This window comes from Cebidichthys violaceus, unplaced genomic scaffold, assembly GCF_023349555.1.
Source record: "Cebidichthys violaceus isolate CVI_PGR_0920_01 unplaced genomic scaffold, fCebVio1.0.p SCAF_158, whole genome shotgun sequence".
In the NCBI taxonomy this organism is placed as follows: domain Eukaryota; kingdom Metazoa; phylum Chordata; class Actinopteri; order Perciformes; family Stichaeidae; genus Cebidichthys; species Cebidichthys violaceus.
The window spans coordinates 188,558-211,221 of record NW_027176327.1 but is presented as its reverse complement, the minus strand read 5'-3'; the positions used below and the strand labels follow the sequence as shown (position 1 = coordinate 211,221).

Sequence of the window (22,664 nt, the reverse complement as noted above, 5' to 3'; positions counted from 1 at the left end):
TCCCTTTAATCATCTCACAACCACACGACCATATGTTTTCCTAAGTATGTGCGTGCACGAGGAAATAATTAACCACCAGGGGGCGCGTGACAGCCCTCTGGAACCCCGCGGACCAACGTCCCAGACTGATGATTGATGTGCAAACTTTTAAAAAAGGGGAAGTCCTTATTTCACATTCTGTGATCCATTAGAGCACAAACCAGCTGACTTGATTTCTAATGTTGAATACGTCCCATAGTATCCTGTATACACTACTAAACAGGCTTTAACGCGTTTGTTATGGATTCTGTCATATTTTGTCAACTTGTGTCCTAAAACGTGTCACGAGACTGCTGGAGATTTCTGACTGACTAACATATTTGAAGAATACCCAATGAACACACACACACAGACACACACACACACACACACACACACACACACACACACACACACACACACACACACACACACACACCTACCTGTGATCCTACTGAAATATTAATGCGCCACCCGGAAATGGCAGCTCAGCCACTGCTGAGGAACTATATAACTCAGCGGAGGAGCAATAATTAAATGACCGCCAACTACATATCCATGTTATTGCTATACTAGCGGTCATTTTACTCTGTGTTTTCTGTATATCGCGTTCATAAACCTTTTTTTTTGTTGAATGATTTTTGACTTTCTCATGATATACAGAAGCTGGTCCCTTACTTTACAGTGGCTTGATGTTCTGTTGCATCATGTTATTACTTAGGGGCCTTGCATGTATTTAACGGATTAAAAACACTTTGTTTACAGTGTTTAAGATGCAGCATCGTGCAGGTGATTGCCTGTTGAGAGCCAATGGATGGCGCTATTTATTTCAGTCTTCTCTGTCTCTTGACTCTTTGGTCTTATCGACTCCCCAAAGCCCTGGTCTGGGACCAGTTTACTTGTAGCCTAGTGCTTTGTGAGGACACAAGGTCGAGTGAGCGAAGAGCAGATGTCAGATCAGATAGGGGAGGGTTTTGGGGGTTTGCTAATTTATAGTATTACATTAAAGTGTGTGTCCCTCGTTATGTTTGTTTTTAATGCGGAGTTACTTATTGGCACGCTTTCAGGAGAATCTGAAGTGTTTTAATGATGTCTGGTAGTTTTAAACAGCTTTTGAACACGCTGGGTGGGAGATGTGAAGTATGGATCTTCATCAACGGGAGAGAAAGAGGTGGGGGAAGTCTGTGAGCATGGTGGGGGAGGCCAAGAATGCCACATGGTTTGAAGAGCCACGATTAAGCTCTGAAACACGCAGGAGATTGGGTTCAACTTCACCAATGAGATTATCTCGACTATTGGAACATTTCGCAGATAAAACGCACCTTCTGATTCATCTTTAGGGATTCTTTTTTTTCCACACACACAGCAGTAGATTGACTGAGATCAGAAGCAGCATTTTGTGGAGGGGGGAGAGAGAAATGGGGGGCTGTCAATGAAAAATGCGCCTCAACTACAGATCATTTTGGAGATGATTCTCCAGATGTGTGCCACAGGCTCCCAGCAATCTGTCGGTGACACATTTAAAAACAAGCCTGCGCCCTCACGTTGCCGCGTCTTGTGTTACCGTGTATAAAATATTCATCCACGGAAAAATCTCTTTGATTCCCAGCCGTGTCACTTGGCTTCATACGCCAGGTTAAAGTCAGCCCTCAAACATGTAATTCTAACTGGAGCGTCGACAGGCTTCACGTCCACAGCAGACGGAACCTCCGCGTTCCTCCACATTCGGGACACCGGGAGAAGCGTTTGGTCTGCCCGTGACTTCTCATTCATTCACGCCGGGGAAAAAACAAGGAAGATGTCTGCATCCGCTCCTACAGGTGAGTCCCTTTAAAAAAAAAAAAATGTAGCCTGTTTTCTTCGACTATGTGCCGGAAAAAAAGCCCTGGAAGTGGTTTTTGGTTGCAGCTGAGCTCACCCCTGTGAAGCTGTAGAACCTGCTCCTCACTGACCTGAGATGACCGGATTTTAACAACTTGGCAAAGTGATGGATCGGCTCATTTCTAAAAACCCGTTCAATACAGTAATGAAGTGTAAGATGCGCACACAATGCCCCGGATTGAAGCCCGTGGGTTTAGTAACAAATGGCACATCGGATTCAATACTAGACTATGAAGTCCTTGTGTGAACCACAACATGAAGAAGAGTTTTAAGAAAACAACCCGTGAAAAGAAGCGTTACCGATCACTGCCGCCTTAACTTCATACGAATATTACCGGGATGTTAGAATGATTAAGAAACACTCCGATCATTAGATTAGAATGTTCACTGGTTGTATGAAGTTGATCAACAAATAAAACGTTAGAAAGGTTCGATGAACCCAAGAGGAGGGAGATGAAGTCATACTTACCCGCCGAATCCGAGCAAAAAAAAAAATATATAACCAATAAATAAAACGGTGAATTGAAAGCGGATATTTTGTCCCATTGTGCGCAGTTTTTGGCGCACCGGCTGCAGAGGCGCTTCTTTTTTTTTTCCTCCAAACCTTCCCCCCTCTCTCTGACGTCACCGATATTTCATTCACATATTTTCACCCTGTTTACTCCTGTTGGAGGAGAGTTTTCTTCGATTGAAAAAATACTACTGCCACGTGATTCACCTCCTAAAAAGGTTTGTTTTCGTTTTTTGGGGGGTTTTTTGTTTCTCGCTGTCGCCCACCTGCTAACACCGAATGGAAACCCACCCTGCTGAGTTCAGGAGATGATAGGAACATTGCCTGCATGGCTCTTTGGAAATGTGTCGGATTTAAAGTCTTGATTTAGATGTTATTGCGCCAACGCACTTTTTTTTTTTTTAATTTTAATGACTGATTCGATGCTAATTTTGCTAAATGAAGCGAGTGAGTGAGTCCAAATGTCCCACACGTTTCTGTTTAACTTGTGTGGTCAAGTGTGGAGCACATGGCACATGTGCACTTTTGTGTGAAGCTTGTGTGAATTTTTTCGTTGATTCAAAATATTCCTTAACGAAATCTTTAGAAATGGCAAATGATATATATAATTATAATGCAAAAAAAAAAAAAATACAGTTTCTTCCTGTTTTACAGAGACAGAAGAATGTGATTTCAAACTGTGAGCAAATTCGCCTGTTTCGAGTTTGAAATGGATCAAATAATGAAGAGAATAAATACCCTTTCACACGTTCATACTCCATAGTCCTTGTGAAACACCTCTTAGATTTGATGACCTGCTTTGTCAACACTGTTTACACTTCCTTTGCAAAGGATGTAAAACGTGAAGGATTGGTGGCTGGAATGCATGAAGTAAACGACAAAAAAATAACCCCTTCACTAAAAAAGAAAAGGAGAAAAAGGGGAGAGACAAACTCAATGAACCCTTTGAACTGCATTGACAGCAGCAGAGTAAAGGCAAATTTCCTCTGGGAGCCTTCGGGGTGAGGAGTGGGGGTTGGGTGGGGTTAGCTGGGGTGATGGAGTCCAAAGGCTGCTCAGAAATGTGGTATTCAAACAGCTCAGGAATCTGCTCCTGCTTATGAGGTTACATCCTCGTAATTATCTGTTTTGGTCAAAATAACTAACTGCTGACATGTCAGGCTGATTTCACTTTGCATTCATTTTCCTTACAGCCTCTTCTTGTCTGAATGACGGATTATGGTTGAGTTAAAAATCTTAAGTTTGTAACTTAAAATACAAAAAAAAAAAAAGTTGATTATAATTTATGACCTTTCTTTAGTGTTCACTGGAGCAAACCGCCACCATTATTAAAAATGGGCTGGTTTCAAGTGAAGTTGAAATACACCAAATCTTCTCCTGCATGAGTGTGACCGGCTGTGAAAGCAGCAGGGGACTTTAGCATTATGCATATATATATATATATATATATATATATATATATATATATACCATCTCATATGTCTTATTTTTGAAATCTATTCAAATGTTTTGAACAGACTAAGCCGTGGAATACTTGCACACTCTCTTGATTCTTAAACTTATTTTCATGCAGTCCTAACAGAGATTCATAATACCTGGAAAGGGTTTGCACAAGTCTGTTGTTGTTATAGCTACAAAAAGTAATTTGTTAACATATTAATTATAGATTGATTGATATGCATTCTTCATTTTTTTTTTACATTCAATTTAACATGAGAGCAAAATGGAATTGTAAACTTTGCCAAACTTCCTTTTAACTTAACCAACTGTTCAAAGTGAATCGTGAACATTGTTATCTAAATAACGTTGTCATAACTGCATCTCATTGTACGGAGTAACCTAACTTCTTGCAGGACTCAAACCAATTTGAAAACAGTGTCATCCTGCAGCATAAAGGCAAATAAGAGGTAGCCAGAATATGACTTTGAGTGTTGATTATAAGATAGATGAACTACAGAAGTTGTATTTTCTGTTCAGCTTTAGAATAGACCGGTTATGGATTCCCTTACTTAACGCAGAACTTAATGTTAAACATTTTAAACTATTTCTCCACAAATGGAAACAAGGAAAAAAGATTGATGACTATATAACACAAGTTTGAACACGAGCTTATCCTGCAGCATAAAGGTAAATAAAAGTAACTGAAGGTTAACGTGTGCATGGTGGGGATTAATGTATTAATGTGAAGTAAATAAAACAGGTAGAAACGTTTAAGTTGGTGGTTATAACATCTAATGTTTGTATTTTCAGCTCCTCTAAAAATAGGCCAATATGAAAGGTTGCTATTTAGTTTGATACACTCTTCTGCAAACACACAAAAACACATTTTAAAACAATATTTTTCATTCAGCATGAGGGTAAATTAAAAGATTGTTAAAGATTTTTTATTTAGTATTCTTTTTTTAAAAAACACAGCAATGTTGACGCCTGACTTTTTCTTTGTGCAAAACTTCATTAAAAAAAAACTTGCTCTTATTAGTAAATTTTTCCCTACAAATAAAAAAGTGGAATAAATTAAAACAAGTTTCAAAACAATCTCATCCTGCAGCTTAAAGAAAAATAGAAAGGATGCCAAAGTATGTCTTCTGGTTGGTGTTGATTATATATTTTCAGTAAAATAACGTTTCCCCTTCAAACACCCTGCACTCATACATCCATCATCATCTTGAGACTCTTCACATTAAATAAAAAGGAGTTCACACTGAGTGTAGGCGGCTTCTAAATCTCCACTAATTGCTTGTTTTTTTCGGTATTTCAGTTGCTTCCTTTGACCAACAGGCACACCCTATAGCCACCCATATCTAAACGATTCCATTAGCTTGCACACATGTCAGTGAGCCGCGCTACGGGGATTTCCACTGGCTTGTCCTAATCAGAAAGGTCCTGTCAGGATATGAGTGAGTGGATAACATCTGACTCTGGTATCCAACCCTGTGACCCAAACAGTAATTCTATGGCCACTGCAGAGGCCTCCTCTACAAGCATCTTCAAAAAGCAGGCCTTTTTTTTTTTTTTTTGGCGCGGGGGCTGGGATGGATTGGATTGGGGGTAGGGGTAAAACTTGTGAATTCCGGAGGGTGGGCTCTTTGGCTCTGGTGGGTGGAGATGGGCTTGTTGTTTTTTTCATTCCTCCAACGTGTTTTTCCCCTCCTTGCTTATGTACCCGGGAATAACCCCTGGATCCCACCATGGGTAGATAGATGTGAGATTAGGAAGGGAGGTTTCTCAATGGACGTAGTATTTTTTTTTTTTTTCAGGCTTGTTGTTATCAAGCTGTGGCCTTGAGTAACAGCAGCTCACGGTTTGGACGTGTCTCTCCGGAGAGTGTTTGTCTCATGCTGGTGGACGTAAAGTGTAACTTGCATAATGCGCTGAGACTTGAACAGATGTTTAAACTCTTGATTTTATCCAAGTACATTTTTGTGAAATAGTCTTTTTTTGGTTGTTGTTGTTGTTTTTTTTGGAATGGCTTACATTTATATGCTTTATATCAGTTATTAAAGTCATATGCATCTGCAAGTAATAATTGTCAAACTGACAGGAGGTTTTGTATATGAAGATGAGAGGTTATTAACTTTATGGAACTTAAGTTTTTGCTTTATTAGGATCCACTTTTTACTGAAAGTAAACGGGTTGAACACTCTCTCATTGCTGTGTCTTTATTCTTTTGTAAGGCAGAAGAGAATCAAGCACACTGGCTGATGCCTTCCTCACAACCCTTAGCCGCCATTTAATCATCTCCCTGCATCACTTTAATAAGCATCTCCGTAAAGCTTCTGCAACGTTGGCCTGAGGCTTGGTTTCCTATACTGACAACTGAACACATCAGTTTTCAGGTTTTGTTTTTCTGGGTTTTCCAGTCACATTCCAAAGCTGTGAGTTCAGCTCTCCTCTGGTGCCCACTGTGATGCTGGGAGGTAACTGGTTGCATGTAAGGAACACGAGCTCAAAAACACGTCCATGCACAGGAAGCGTGGAAAACGAGCATTACATTTTTTTGTTATTCTGTATAGTTATTCTAAGTTATTTTCGTCTGAGGTAAAGAGGAACTTAGGTCCCTCAGTGTGGTTGGTTGTTTGTTTTTGTTTCTGTCATAAAGACAGGAGTTTATTTAACTGAAATATAGACCAGACTTAGAAAAGCATAGCTTTCCAGTTAGGTGTTAGTCTGGTGTAATCCATGTTTTTAGTGTTTTAGACATCTACGGATGGTTATCAATAACCTGAGCTGTGTTTTAAAGGAGGCTCAACTATTTCCTATTTTGCAGATTTTTAGATTTGGAACCTGGGACACATTGCTGCATGTTCATACATGATAATCGGGAATTCTGTTTTAATTTCTCACCGTATATTTTTTCCACTTTTCTTCCCCCATGTTTTATTTTGGCCCTGCTGCTTATGACCACCCAATTACACCCAAAGGATTCATTTAAATTGAATTGAATCCCATCTAATCTGATCTCAGAGTATAATAGCTTTAGGCTATGTAGCTATACACCAACCCATTATGATATAGCTTTACCACCAACAACACACACACACACACACACACACACACACACACACACACACACACACACACACACACGGAGCAAACAGTACGACCTCCTGTGTGTTAGAGGCTCTCATTAACGCAGCGCTTGTTTTTCTGTATTTATTTAGTTATAATCACAGAACTGGGGCTGTACTCTGCTCACGGTTGCGAGCCCGATTCCCAACCCCTCTTCCCTGGAAATCGCAGAGCAGAAATGAGCAGCAGGAAAGCGTGGAATTGTCAAAGTCACGTGTTCTCACTACGGGAACGGGCACAGCCAGCTCGAGAGCGAATGAGAGCGAAGGAGGGAGAGAGAGAGAGAGAGAGAGAGAGAGAGAGAGAGAAGGAGGGAGAGCAGTGCAGAGGTGGTGTGAGTGAGGAAGGGATTGAAGGGAAGAAACAGAGACATGACACAAATATCAAAAGGCAGAGAGCTCGTCGTACCATGCGAGCTAAATTGGTGACCGATGGGATCGAGGATATCGGATTAATGGTGACTACCGCAGCCCGTTTTCGCAGAGGAAGCTTCTCTATTGCAACTTGGGCGCAGAGGGTCCGCGGGGAAACATGGCCGAAGGTTATTCTGCAATTATTCTTCTATTTTCTGCTCTTAGTTTTTTTTCTTCTTTTTTTTTTTCTCCTCCCTGTCTGCTCGCGCGAGGAGGGAGGTGGTAGTAGTAGTAGGGGGGGGGGGGGGGGGGGGGGGCAAGGTGCAACGTGGTTGTTGTTCCAAACCTCCTAAAAACGGCGACCTGAACCGCCCCTGCCTGCTCGGCACCGTGTCTTACCATGTTTCGCTGCATTTATTAAGACGCATGCATTGTTGGAGCGTATAAGTGCTTCTCTGCCCACTACTACGAGCGCGAGGAGCCATGCGTACACCTGCCTTTTGGATATCACACTGCAAAGCAACTCCACTGTAGGAGTGGGCTGCAGATGCACGAGACAAAAATCCTCCACAAGTTCCCACCGACTGAGCGTGCACGAGTCAGAGGCGATCGTCTGTCAGGGAGTAACGCGCAACTTTTTTTTTTTTTTTTTTTGAGGGAATGTTTTGCGTTGATGCACACCGCATCACGGCACCACGCGCCCCCCCCCCCCCCTACCCCTTGATCGCTTATGTGATGTCGAAAATAGTAGAAATGTCTACCGACCGTGAACTTCACAGAGCCAGTGTTATAGCAAGTGGAGGGGATTCCCCCCCCCCCCCCAACGCTTCTTGAAGTTCTTCTATACGCAAACAGAGCCCATTGAACTTACATAAACCCGTATGCGCGCAGGGAAGTAGCCATCCTGTGGCGTGAACTACCTCCCGAGCCCTGTAAAAAAAAAAAAAGTTCTAACTTTTGCCTCTTGCGCGTTTTCAGGAGGGCCGGGTAAAGGTGGCGGAGAAGACCCCGCCAAGTCCACCGAGCAGGAGGACCGGACTCGACCTCAGATCCTGTCGGGATCGGGCTTCTGCAAATGGTTCAACGTCCGGATGGGCTTTGGATTTATTTCAATGACCAGCAGCGAAGGGAGCCCCGTCGACCCCCCTCTGGATGTTTTCGTCCACCAAGTAAGTTGACGCCAAAACAAAACAAAAAAAAAAAACACAAACGGAGGAATAAACATCCTCGGGTGTGTTGACACGGCGATCATCGGCCTCATCCGGGTTTCTAAAGCATTGACTGAATGTTTTATTTCCTTCTACAACTATTTAACTGTCAATTCAAATCCCACCTCAACACCCCCCCCCCCCCCCCCCCCCTCTCGTGCACTTCTCTCCAGAGCACCAGGCTGCATTGTATCATCCGGATGTTTTGCATTGCCCAACATGTTACTGTGTAATCACACGTTGTCCACGGGCTTGAAAAAAAGAAGAAAAAAAACCTCAACACGTTAAGTTTCCTCTTTAAGCCACATGTGTCCAGGCTCAACCCCCCCCCTCCCTCTCTCCTCCCCCTCCCCCCCCCTCCCCTGTAAAGGGAAGGGGGGACATGTCGTGTGGCTATGACACGGTTACTTTCACACTTGGCTCTAATGGACAGCAGAGCTGGCTTGATATGCGGCCACTTAACATGTCGGAAGGTGCGTTTTAAAGAGAGAAGTCAAAGTGTGATGTTCCGGGAGGCGTTTGTCTCCTCTTTTTGAAACATTTGACCACTTTTCCACCGCATGTAGACTTACCGGTGATTTATTGTGCACGGAGTTCATTTCCGAGGCTTTGTTTTCCACTTATTCTGCAGCAGCAGCACTCCAAAGAGCCTCTTTCTTCTTTTAGCCCCCCCCCCCCCCCCCACACACACACACACACACACACACACACACACACACACACACACACACGTTTAATCGGCTTTTTTTCCCCCTTTTTTACGGTCCTATAAAAGTGGCTTTAAAATACTCAGGGAGGAAGGACAGAGGATGAGGAGAGGCATATTCTACCATTTCATGTGACCTCAGGTGTGTTTATTATGGACTCACGGGATATTGTGCTGAACTTATGGGGGGGGGGGGGGGGGGGGGGGTCCACTGATCATTATCAGGCAAACTAAGGGTATTGAGGAATGTAATGTATGGTTTCATAAAGGCATTCGTTTATTTCCTTATAATAACTTTTGATGGTATAACTGTATCAGTCATACATAAGTTGTATCCAGTCTGAAATAAGGGAGGAGGGGGGGGGGGCTCTGAGTTCAACATTGATTGCTAAAGACTTTGTTCACCTATGTGTTGTTCCCCAGCTGTACACCGGTGGGACCGTTTGCAGTGATGAAAGTAGCTCTTTATTACTGCTATATTAAACATTTCTCCATGATTTCTGTTGCGTTCATCACCCTATATTTAGTTATTTTTTTAAATATATTTCAGATTAAGACCATCTTATTGTCCATGACTTGTAATTTGCATCTTCTGATCATTATGAATGTGCTATTGATCGATATAAAGTCAGTTATTTTTTTATAATTTATTCTGACGATGAAATCAATTTCAGATTCAGCTGTCCTATAGAATGCAATTTAAAATCCACAGTGAACTTGTTGCTGAAGAAAAAAAAAATCCCATTTTCTGTGAGTTATGTTTCAGCAACATGTTGACCGTTGTTCCATCTGCCTCCACAGTCATGGACGATCAGGAGTCGGCCTCGCAGCAAAGCGACGCACGCTTAGTGTTGCTTATCCTCTTCTGTTTGTGCGAGGATCCAATTTTTTTTTTTTTTTGATTGACGCTTTCATATTTGCATCCTTCAACATACTCAAGGCTCCTAATTTCCCCTGCTGGCCAGAGATGTTTTTTAGAAGGTGTAGGTCTGAACACCTGAGCCCAAAGTCAAATAACGTCCGTCTGTCTCAGCCGTTTGTAACCTTTAGGAAAGGCCAGGCTGCTGCTGCTGCTGCCATATATGTGTCTGCGGGAATTCATAATTTTTTTCCAACTATATGCAGTCTCGTGAGGTATTTTGGTAATACAGGTGCATTCAGAGATAGAAACGGTTGCAATTAACAACGGTCACGTTCTGCTCTAGATAATGCTTTTCTTAAATTGTGTGTCGTTGCATTTTTACATGTTTAATAATGCAAATTGTTCCACTTAAACCTATTTATAGAAGAATTGTCTAGCATACAATGAATCATATGTTTACACTAGTGCACCCCCCTCCCCAATTTGTTTCCAGCTACGTGTTTACAATAATACAGCTGTCATTTAACACAAAGAGCAGACAATATGCATTCATAAGCACATTGTCATTCTGGATGCAAAACATCCCAGTATTTGCATATGCTCTCTCATTAAATCAGTCGCTGGATTTCTCTGACTGTCAGCCTGAAGACGTTTTGGACGTATTGATGCCGTTTTCAGGTGTTTAGGAAATGTTCAGACGTGGGAACACTGAATTAACATCCTGCAGGTCGCTACAACATCTTAGAATATAGATTTTCTTGATTAAGTTTAGGGAATATTGCTGTTTAGGATGCAAATAGTTGAAATCCGTGACAGGCATGAAGAAGCAGACTTTTGTTATGCGAGCTGCTGAAAGAGAGCGAGTTTGTCTCCACTTAAAGGTCATGCAATATTGTCTGCGTTTATGATACACGGTTACCTGTCAGTTACTGTAAAAACAAGACGGTGGAAAGATTGCAAATTTATTCGTGCACAACACTTACCCTATATGCCCGAGAGAGAGAGAGAGAGAGAGAGAGAGAGAGAGAGAGAGAGAGGGAGGTAAGAACGATGGGGAGGGGAAGAGGGAGCATGAGGACATAGAGAACGAGGGGGATAGAGGAGGAGTTTTCCTAGGAGAGGGAAAGAGGAGGGATGTGGGAAAAAATAAGTGTTAGTGGTGCGGGGGGGGGGGGGTGCTAGTGGTAGTCGAGGAGGAAAACATGAGCGAGGGGTTGGAAAAAGACGAGTTAGTGAAAGAGCAGGAGGTACGAGAGGGCGGGCGAGAGTGTGTGTGTGTGTGTGTGTGTGTGTGTGTGTGTGTGTGAGTGAGTGAGTCAGTGAGAGGGTCCCCGCCCGACCACGAGTTCTCTTCCTGGGAGGCCTCTTCATCGGGGCTCCTATCTGATCACTTCCTTTTGGAAGGTGGTTGTGTGTGAGAGAGAGCGAGAGAGAGTAATTAAGCTTCTTCACCCACTTTACCCCTCTGCTTAGTGAATCCACACACAAAGCCATTTCATTATCTCTATTTGTCAACCCCTTCTCCACCTGGACTGAGTGTTTTTCTGTGTGTAAATGTGTGTGTGTGTGTGTGTGTGTGTGTGTGTGTGTGTGTGTGTGTGTGGGTGTGTGTGTGGGTTCCTGCTGGGACTCGGGGGTTGCTCTCTCCTCGGGCATTCTTTTAAAAGAGGAATTTCTTTAAAGACAAAAAGGCAGGAGGGTTGGGTGAGGGGTGTGTGTGGCGGTGAGGTGGGGGGGCTGCTTTCCCTTTGTCGGTAATCAGTTTGAAATGTTGAACAGTTTGCTGCTGCTGTTATTCTCCCGAAAACCTCCAGAGTGTGTGTTCAATTTATGGAGCCCCCGTGAGTGTGTGTGTGTGTGTGTGTGTGTGTGTGTGTGGGGGGTGTTCTTACTTTCTGCTCTTAACTACCAGACTGTTGATGTCTACATGTGAACCGTTGTAAGATGTTTCAGGTTTTGAGTGTGTGTTTTAATGTGTGCGTGTGAGAGAGAGAGAGAGAGTGTGTGTGTGTGTGTGTGCGTGTGTGTGTGTGTGTTTTGTGTAGCGAGGTTAAAGTGGGCCCCTAGTGAGATTAACCTCTGGTCCGTGTCACCGTTTGGCATGCAGGCCCCACCCATCTCTGCCTCCAGATAGCCAGTATCAGGCTTTGTCTCTCCTGCAGCCACACTACCTCTCTCCACCCCCCCCAACACCCCCACCCCATCGTCCACCACATCAAAAAAATGCAAAAGAAGAAGAAAGACTAGTCATGTGACTTCCTTTTGAGGAGCTGGCCACATACAGCGGAGATGATTGGTAATTGGAAAGGTGGCGGAGTAGAAAGCAGAGCAGGGCTAATAACAAGTCTCACCTGAACGTCTGCATCGCGCACATTTAGTCATTTCATTTAAATAAAATCATAAACGCTAAATTCAACAATAACACATTCATAAAACAAATGCAAACATATTCAAATATGTTTATTGCAATTTTTCTTTCTTGCACTTATGTTTAAAATCTTAGCAGAATTAGAAGAATTTATCCAACACTTTTATCAGACATGTATGGTAACAAAGTAATAGAGCTGCAACTAGCAATTATTTTCATTGTTATTTTATCTGCAGATTATTTTCTTAATTATTTTTTATCTTTATTGTCTTTAAAATTACCTATTCCAATTGCTTTTTAAAATCTGACCAAAAGCCAGAGATATTCAGTTTAATATTTAATATGAAAAACAAAATCCTCACATTTAGTGAGGACTAAAGAATATTTGGCATTTTTACTTGAAAAATGACTCAAACTATTAATTTTGAAAATAGTTTTCTGTGAGTCAACTAATTGTTTAATTTACTAATAATTGAATCTCTAAAAGATTATGAAAAATCTACACCATAAAAGGGATTTCTTTGGTCTAAACAGTGTATAATAATAATAATAATAATGATAATAATAATTGTAACTTTTCCCAAATGAAAAAAGTTGTCATTCAGCATATGCCTCTGATAATCTGTGTAATAATTAGACCACAGATCTGCCACTTCTTCTTGTAATGAATACATAGACCTACTTTCATCATATTAATCTCTTAATATCTATGTCATAAGCAAGCAAATCGGCTAATGCGCATTATCACACTTCAATGGCGTTTGACATGCATAATGCTAACGCCTGCAGGGTGAATTCAGTGCCAAAGTATACAGGAGAAAAAAACAGTTGCTTGTTTTGGCCTTTTGCCTTCAGCTGCAAAATGAATCAGTTGAATAACAATTTCAATGTAAACCACGTTCAATAATAATATTACTCTTACAACTTAAACTAAGACAAATGCAGTTTATATTTGAAATAATGATACGTTAATGCTTTCCATTATGGTGAAGGTTTAGTTTAAATTTTTTTTAAAAAGAATCAATTAAAAACGTTTTTATTCCTCAACCAGTTTTTAACCCGTATATAATTATTATTTGTGTCTCTAACAGATCTGTTTTTCTCCTCTGAGTGACTCCGGTTATGAGCTGGCGGTGTGTTTTATCACCAGTCACCTCAGCGAGCTTCATTTCCCCTCTCGGGCTGATAAACGTAGAAAGATGATCTGGCGCTTCCTCCCTCAGATCAAATATTTGCCCCAGTCATAATCGGGGGGTGTTGGATGTTGTTAATTTGAGGCAGGGGAAACATGAAGGCTTTTAAGTGTTTGATGGGGGTTGGACAGGGTTCAAGGGTCAGGGCCACTAATGACAACGTGTTGAGGAGGGCTGGGGGTGTCAGTGTCATAAGAGCGGCTCTGTTGGTGGTTTCCATCGACGTGTGTGTGTGTGTGTGTGTGTGTGTGTGTGTGTGTGTGTGTGCGCGCGTGCTTTTCCTTTTTCTCCGACCTCATCCAGCTTTCTCGCTCCTTTTCTCTCTCTCTCTCTCTCTCTCCTCTTTCTTCTTCGTTTATATGCATCCTGTTGGGTTGTGTCCATCCGAGCTGATCTGGCCCAGCTTTGTCCACTTAGCATTTCCTGTGTGTAAAAAAGCTACTTAATGGCACCACGCCACATGGTGACCCGCCATCTCCCTCGCGCTCACCCCATACACATCCACCCATCCTCTCAATACGAGCGCGCGGGGCTCTGCGTGGGCCGCCTCCGACCTAAAGCGTCCCGCAATTAGCCGTTCCGTAGCCGGCGGTCGCCACGGAGAGTGGCTTGGGGGAGGATGGCGGTGTCTCCTCTCTCCGCTTCCCCATCCCCTCACGTTAAAGCTTCCTGTATTGATTGCTGGGTCTGGTGATGACGAAGGGCCTGGCTGATGAAAAGGAGGTCTATTTCTATCCAGGATGTTGGGAGTCGGTATCGATCGCTGGCTCCATCCTACACACACACACACACACACACACACACACACACACACACACGCGTGTAGAGCCAAAGGAAGATATTTATTACATATAAGGAAGCTTGAGTATGTTGGTATCCATTTTGTTGGCCCGGTTTCATCAGTTTTGAAGATGACCGCAGCTGTATGTTGGTGGCTTTGAGTTAAAGCACTGCGAGCTGGTGTGGTCCACCAGTCTTGCGGGGGGGGGGGGGGGTTATACCACTGACCCCCGGATTTCTGCTGCTGACCTGCGGGGCTCCTGATCAAATGGGGGTTTTGTTCCTGGCCCCCCCCCCCCCCCCCCCCCCTCCAGGTCCAGCCACTGATCAGGAGTTGCTCCTCCATTGGAGCTGAACAGAATGCGCTGGAGGCATTTCCATGAGCCCCCTCCTCCTCCTCCAAACTCCCTCCCTCATCCACCACCCCCCTGCTCCAGGCCACTCCTCCATTTTGTGTTCTCTCTCGCTCTCTCTCTCTCTCTCTTTCTCCCTCTGACGTTCTCTCGTTCCCTCTCCCCGGCCGTGCCCTTTCCTGACCTCGGTGCGTAAACTGAAACGGGTCAGGACACCCGCCAGGTCACTCGAGAGGAGGGGACTCGGGTTACAGGTTCTGATTTGTGAAGTTTTTTTTTTTTTTTTTTTTTTTCACACAGACACATGTACACACCAACATGGAAGCACATATACAAAAATCCACACGCTGTGTTTTATTATGCAATTGCGGAGAGCTGTTGCAAGGCCATGCTTCAAAAATATTACTCATCTGAGGCATGAGTGTGATACCGTGTCTTATATAGAGGACACTGTGTGTGTGTGTGTGTGTGTGTGTGTGTGTGTGTGTGTGTGTGTGTGTGTGTGTGTGTGTTTTCCTGCATTTCCGCAGAACAAAAGGGGTTGTGTGGTTTCCTCACTGGTGCATTGTGGGCATTGACGGGGTTGAAGAGGGGGTAGGGTGCTGAGACAAACCACTCAACTTTGACCTGGAGAGACGAGCTGCTTGTGGACCGAAGACAGGAGAGAAACAGGAAGGGCTCGCGGTCGACAGACGAGTCAATGATTATTCATCATCATTCAGAATCCGTTTGTTTTGTGGGGGATGGGCGCACGTTTTTATTTGCTTCCTACTGATTTCTGCTGCGGGAGTGCCTTTCAATTTGTATGGTCTAATGGTGGAAATCACAAATCAATTTTAATTTTAACGAGCAGCGTTCTTCTAACTGCTTGAGGTTCCATCATTTGTTGTTTGTATAAAAAGAAAATAGAAAGCCAGGTTTTGTGTATGCATGTCGTTATAAATAAATATAAATGAAGGCATTGTTTTTGCAGCACAGCAGCCAAACATCGATCTTTATCGGTTATATTAAGCCACAAGCTCAGCGTTTGACTGCCCTCATCATCCCTTCTGATTTCTTCCACCTCTTACATCTGGTCTGTAAAATCTAATTTCCATTCCCTGATCCTCGTCCTCTTCCCAAAGCCAAATCCAATACCTGAATACCCGAAATGGGTGAGTCGTCCATTAGCAATCGACTAGCAGCAGCGTGGCCCTGGCTGTAGAGAGAACATCTGAGACACAAAAGAACAAGTTCATTTTTTGCCAAAATTATTTGTATTAAGCACCAGCAATTTATATTTCTTATAAATTGAGGAAATAAAAAGTGTGGAAATAAGGAAGAAAATTTGCTTCAAAGAAGTTGCACGAGGCAAACAACAAGTTTACATTTTCTAATTTGAACCACTGTTGTGGCTGCTCCTATTTCCTGAAGATAAATGTAGAAAAAAAATAAAAAATATACACATTTTTTAAAAATGAATAAATAAGTGCATCACATATATAAGGATTAAAATGTGTATACTGTATATTTTATATGGCCAGTCTTGGTTCACATTGCAGGGAGAATAAATTGTATTAATCTATTTTCTTTTGAATCAAAATGTTTTTTTTTGTTGTTTCAATTTAATAAATGTGTCTTTCATACAAAACCTTTTTAGGTAAAAAGTAAAAGTTTGATATAAAGCTAAAACTAACAAACACATTTATGTTGCCTCTTGTCAAAAAATATTGTTTATAAAATGGATTTTAATGAAACTTTCCTACAAGATGACCTAAAACCGATTCATATATTTAATATAAACTCGTGAGATTTAATGTGTGTATCCTGAAGAGCTTTTCATGCATTACGTGGAAGTCTCGGCCTTTTCTTACTACATTCTACTTATTTAAATATGTTTAAACAATTCTATTTCTGTAAGATGGATGTGCCATCTGTATTCTGAAATCTGCAGAATTCTTTTACGTGGATTTTACAGTACTTTTATTTTTTTATTATTATAAATTTTGTTTCCTAGAGTTTATTCTTAAAAGCAGATAATAAAACTGTAATTTATCCAGTTTTACACTTGTATCCTTCTGTCTTGTACAGTTGTATTCTACCTGTACAGTGGCTTTAGACAATATTCTTTGATTTCAATTAATCTACACATTTTGTCTCACCTTTTCTTTCTCTCACATATTCATATATATTGACTAATCGACCACCTATAGAGCACCTTTACCTCCATGTTGCTGCAGTCGTGGACACAGACAGAAACAATACCGCTGAGCACATTTTCTCTGCTTACAGTTACGCATTCGACTTCCTCTGGTTCATTTGACCGTTTCTCTCGCTCGTTCTCCTACAGATCCGCGAATAGACCGACAGCCCGTGTGTTATTTATAGGCCTGGACGTATAGCAGGTAGTAGGTTTTGCTCTTGGTGTGTGTTTACCTCTGCCGAGATCTGCGGGGCTCGCTGCGATTCACGAAGGTCACACGCAGCAGCGCCCATCAGCCGTCCTGCTCTGTGCCTTCGACGAGACATAAATCATTGTCCGGCGGTTATGTAGTAACTAAATCAATATTGCCGATCATGGAGATAAGATGCACGGTGGATGTGCTGCGAGGATATGATTGCGATGGGTGTGACGCACTCTTCTTCTTCTCCCCGCAGAAAGGAATAGGAAGTGGTGCTTCTGCGAAAAGTAGATAAAGGGAGCAAAGCAAGGACGCCGCGTGTTAGATAAGTGTCTCTGTGAACAGACTGTCGTGGCAGTTGGTGCAAACCGCATGCAGTCAATGCACATTGTTTGAAAGATGTCTTCCTGCGTGCATTGCGTGCTACGCTGCGCGCAAGCACCCGCAGTCAACTTCCCCGTGGTAATAGGTCTCGATTCTTCTGTGACGATTGTATGGAGGTGAAAAGTATCGACACCCTCGGGCAACTGTTCAATATTCAGGCGTTGAATTGGCTCTGGTGGGCGTGGACTTGCGTACACGTCAATGCTGCGTGGACAGACGTTTTCTGTGTAGAGCATACAGTCTGTGTCAGCTTACTGTATCATTCGAGGGTCGGAAAAAATGTACCCAGTAGAAGGCTGTCAGTGTAAAGTATGTCTCAGTACCACTGTGTGTATAAATCTTTTTAAAAAGGTCGTATTGGAAAGTGCTCCAAAAATGATTCTATAATATTCAAGGACGTGTGGCTGAGTGACTCAGAGACATTTTCTCTGCTGCTGCGTTTTATTGAAATGTGCTCCAAAACCATACGATTCATACACAGTACAGTGTACAGTATGACTTAATGCAGACCCTTGTGCATTGCAGGCATTGCTCCCCCCCTTATAAGTGCCTGCCAGTTTTAAACGGATAATTGCTTTTTTTTTTTTTTTTTTTCTCCCAACAGAGCAAACTGGTGATGGAGGGCTTCCGCAGCTTAAAGGAGGGTGAGCAGGTGGAGTTCACCTATAAGAAGTCCTCCAAGGGCCTGGAGTCCCTGCGGGTGACCGGACCTGGTGGGGGACCCTGCGCAGGCAGCGAGAGGAGACCCAAAGGGAAGGTCCCACTCCAGAAACGCAAACCAAAGGGAGACCGGTGAGCATTGAGAAACATGGAAATAAAAGACGCAATTGTGTCCGCAGGAATGTAATGATTCATATGCACCGGTCTCTGCTTTATCGAACAAAAGCTGAAAATGTGTGAGCGTTGGCAGCTTGCTTTTCAGAAAAGCAGGACTGCCTGTATAGTAGAAGGAGACGTATGTTATGTGTACGTCTCGCTGCAGTGAGCTGTTTCTGAGTGGGCTGAGATTATAGATTAAATCTATTCAATCTGCCCGAGTACATGTCTGTTGCTATGGTTATTGTGCACAGTAATAAGGAATTGAATAGGGCACTTTGCCTGCCTGTGCCACTATTTTCAATCAATTCGCCAGCCTTTACATTAGAGGCAGCATTAGCACAGGGATGGATTGGTGCTTACATGCATCTCGACGTGGCGGTAGCTCTTATCAATTTTGCGCTCGGTAAAATAGTAAAGGGTGCTTTGCTAAAGTCTGTCACAGGTAAGCCATACGGAGGTCCTTAAACACACCTGGTGTGTTTAAGCGGGACGTTTTGCACGTCCTGTTGACATGGAACAATGTAATGCAAGCGTGTGCTGTATCTTATAGGATGGCATCACATCCTGCATTTACATTAAAGTCCAGCTCTATATGTTGCTGCGTCACCTGCTGCCTCAGCGGAACAACCGTGTGATGTTCCTCCTTTTTAAGGTGTGAAAAGAAAAGCTTTCGTTAGAAAGGAGGAAACCGAACCTGGGAGAGAAGGCTCCCTGATTGTTTTACACGGCTGAATAATTCAGGTTATTTGGGATGATTGATCCAGCGTTCGGTCAAGTGTCTTTCTGCTGAGGTGGAAGCGAGACGGTATTGGATGCAGAGATGGCGAGTGAGGTATCTGTGATGTCATCTGTGTCTTTGTGAGCGCGCTCAGTGCAAGCGGCTCCCGTGGCGGTTCCGACGCTCCGACCCCTGCTGGTCGCTCCGTTATAAAACCCAAACTATTGTTCGGCCTCTTCTGTCCACCAGTGTTCTGTGGGTTTCAGGTCTCTTAAAGTGTTCGATGTAAGAATCAGATTGAAATATTCACCTGTTATGGAAGTAATAACTGGAGACATGAATTATGAAAGCAGTACAAAAACAAAAACGTTGCTTCCAAAGAAAATGTCTTTGGTGTAAACAGCTTTTCTCTGCTTTAGTCCTCAATTGTTTTCACCTGTCTTGTTCATTAACGCAGGTTTCCTGTTCATGCATAGACAATATTATTCATCAATTATGCGATTAATGAATCACTGTTAATGCAAGCTATCAAAGACAATCATCTTTTATAATAGTTTTTACAGCTGTTTGTGTTAATAACTGCATAATCGAACACATTAGAGGATGATTTCTGAATACATTTTAAATATACTAAATGTAAGATGGATACATAATGGTTGATACCATTTGATTTGATGGTTTGATTATTGTTTTATGGTTATGGCAGTTCATTTAAATAATGCTATATGAATCTAGTTGTATCTCCATGAATGCAGCTTGTGAGGGTCTTTAAACCTGACTGGGTTATAGATATAGTCCCCAGATTTGACTGTCATTACAATAATGCATGAAAGAGAATATCTATTCATCCATAGATGAATGTTAATTCAGCCCCGGTTCAAAAGCAATGTCTGAAAAACACTTCAAACCTGCCGTGATTTTCTTATTAAGTGGCAGCATTTTGCAAACGTGCTGGTTTACTGTGTCCATGCTTGTTTTGCTGATTGACTGTCAAACTGGATGAATTCAAAACCATAATAGTGAACCATTGTTTCATGATCAGCTTTCAGCTTCAACGGAAAGACAACATGATTTAGTTTGGCGACACCCTTCAATTAAAATCACCACACAGGGACGCGTTTCACTGCATGACTTAAAAAACAGCGAAGAAATCCGCTGGTCTAGATTTTGTGACCGAAGAAGTGTGAATCATTGTGCTGCAGAAGAAGAAGAAAAGAAGTGACGCCGAACCTTAAATACAAAACATCTAACGCCTAAAAAGCCCCAAACTGTCCTTTTGATTTACGACGGTGCCAAAACAGTTTGTGTCGATCCTAACGGCTGACATCTTGGCCACCACTGCCTTTTCTTTTTGTATTCTTTTTCTCTCAGCACCCAATTGCTTCTTGTCAAATTTGATAACACAGTGTAGTTTGGCAAGCCACAGACTTCTCCTCACGTTTGAGCCAAAGCAATATCATGTGGCATACTGCCATCTAGTGCTGGATCCAAGTATTTCAGCTCCACAATGTTTTTCACTGTTTTTCCTGTAGGGTCATGTATTGATCTTAGTTTGTTTTTTTCCAGCTTCAAACAATTATCATGTAAAACTATGAACTCTTTATCGCCTTTATAATATACGTGTTGCTCTTGACTACGTTTGTCATCACCCTTCGTATCCTGTCTTTCCTCCCTCGTCTCCTCCCCTCTGCAGCTGTTATAACTGTGGAGGTCTGGATCACCATGCCAAGGAGTGTGACCTGCCCCCCCAGCCAAAGAAATGCCACTACTGCCAGAGCATCACGCACATGGTGGCTCAGTGCCCCCACAAGGCGCTGGCGCCCGCCACCGGCTCTCAGGACCAACAAGCGTCTACCTCGGCCTTCGGCCCAGGGGGCGGGCCCTTCCTCTGCCCCCCGGAGGAGGAGGAGCGCTCCGGCTCGTCTCCCCTCGAGGGCTCCTCCTCCTCCCCCGAGGAGCCACACACACACCGCGGCCCCCGCACCCAGAGGTGGAGGAAATCTTGAATACGGCCCGTAGAGGTGAACCTTTCACCGCTAACCCCTGACCCCTCATGTCTCCCCTCAATCAAGAATACCTGAAGCCCCACCCACCCCACACCCCACACCCCACACCCCCCTCATCTACCTCACACCTGTGAAAAAAATGGGAGGTCTTGATTTCTTTACTTTTATTTTTCTAACAGCGCAGCTATGGCAACGATCAACGGGGTACGGACGTGCGTGAATGTGTGTGACTTGCAGTCATCTGGTGCAGCTATGGCAACCACTGCTGGAACAGTGACTGCAGGGACTCTGACTGTTTTTCTTGTTTCAATCAGTGCAGCTCAAGAGTGAACCAACATGGTATGAATCTTGTTTTTCCTTTTTTTTTTTTTAGCTCCTCGGACCTAAATGTTGGCCGTTTTTGAATGCTTTTTCTTTCTTTTCTTCCTTTCAGATGTTCTCGATTTAAAGCCACACATTTCTATCCCGTAGGCCAAATCGTTCCCGAAAATCACGTTGCATCCTTTTTTGTGCACAACGCGGTAGCTCATCTTAAGAAGGATTAGAAGGAAGACTGTTAAGAGCTCAAGACCCCCTCAGCGATAATCCACACCCATAGGATTGTTAGCTCGGCTCATGAAGGTCTTTAGGGAAACTTTATGGATTCCAGAGGGAGTTTTTTTTTTTTTTTTAAATAAAAGAACAGTGAGCTGCTAAACACATCCTCATTATCTTGAAACACTCGCTACAAACCTCTCTCTTCCATGAAATAGACTGGACCGACTGATTGTCACAGAGTTGAGCGTGTGTGTGTGTGTGTGTGTGTGTGTGTGTGTGTGTGTTTGTCGCATGCATGCGCGAGACTCAAGGCAGGAAACCAGAAGGCGTGTGTTTGTACGCGTGAGTTGCGCACGCTCAGAAAGAAAGCATAACGGCCACACTGGCCTCTTCTCCAGCCGCGAGTGAACGCTTATTAACGTTTTGGGTTTCCTACCGTTAGACGTAGACCAGCTTAGATAACGCATTGTATAATCCCGCTAGATCCTAGTTTATATTCCAGGCAATGGATCCATCATTAGACTTCCATTTTGGTTGTTGCCTAATTAAATGAAAATAACATTACAGCTTATAAATCATAGTAGAAGTAATTAATATATATATAAATGTAAAGTCACAGGATATAATTGAAATTCTATTAACTTTAAGTAATGCATATATGAGGAACATAGCCCTGTATATTGCATGGGATACTTTGTTGTTGTGTGAAAACGTGTAGCTCTCTCTCTATTTAACTGTTTTCATCTTTGACCTTTTTACTACGCGCCTTCTTTAAACCGTCGCCTCTGACCCAGCACAAAGACACACCTCGCTTGGGTTAAACGTGCAGATCTCCACAGCGTCACCACAGCTGCTCTACTTACTTAATACCTCACAAATACTTCCTTTTTTTGGGAAAAAAAAACAAAAAACGAATGTCACGGAACACGCCAAGCTGTTCCCAGCTCTCCCGGCTGTGACGCAGTTAGATCGAACCACCTGTTCTGTTTTTAGTTTTTTTTCTTCCATCTGTGCCTA

General features: G+C 42.9%; 1 protein-coding gene across 1 annotated transcript; it reads left to right on the top strand.

Annotated features, from left to right (window-relative positions):
- Window positions 1-1,816: 1,816 nt before the first annotated feature.
- On the top strand, window positions 1,817-21,110 carry lin28b (lin-28 homolog B (C. elegans)). The gene is made up of 4 exons (XM_068710509.1): window positions 1,817-1,838; window positions 8,311-8,501; window positions 18,172-18,359; window positions 20,798-21,110. The coding sequence occupies exons 1-4, from the start codon at window positions 1,817-1,819 to the stop codon at window positions 21,108-21,110; spliced, it is 714 nt and encodes a 237-aa protein (XP_068566610.1).
- The last annotated feature ends 1,554 nt before the right edge of the window (window positions 21,111-22,664 follow it).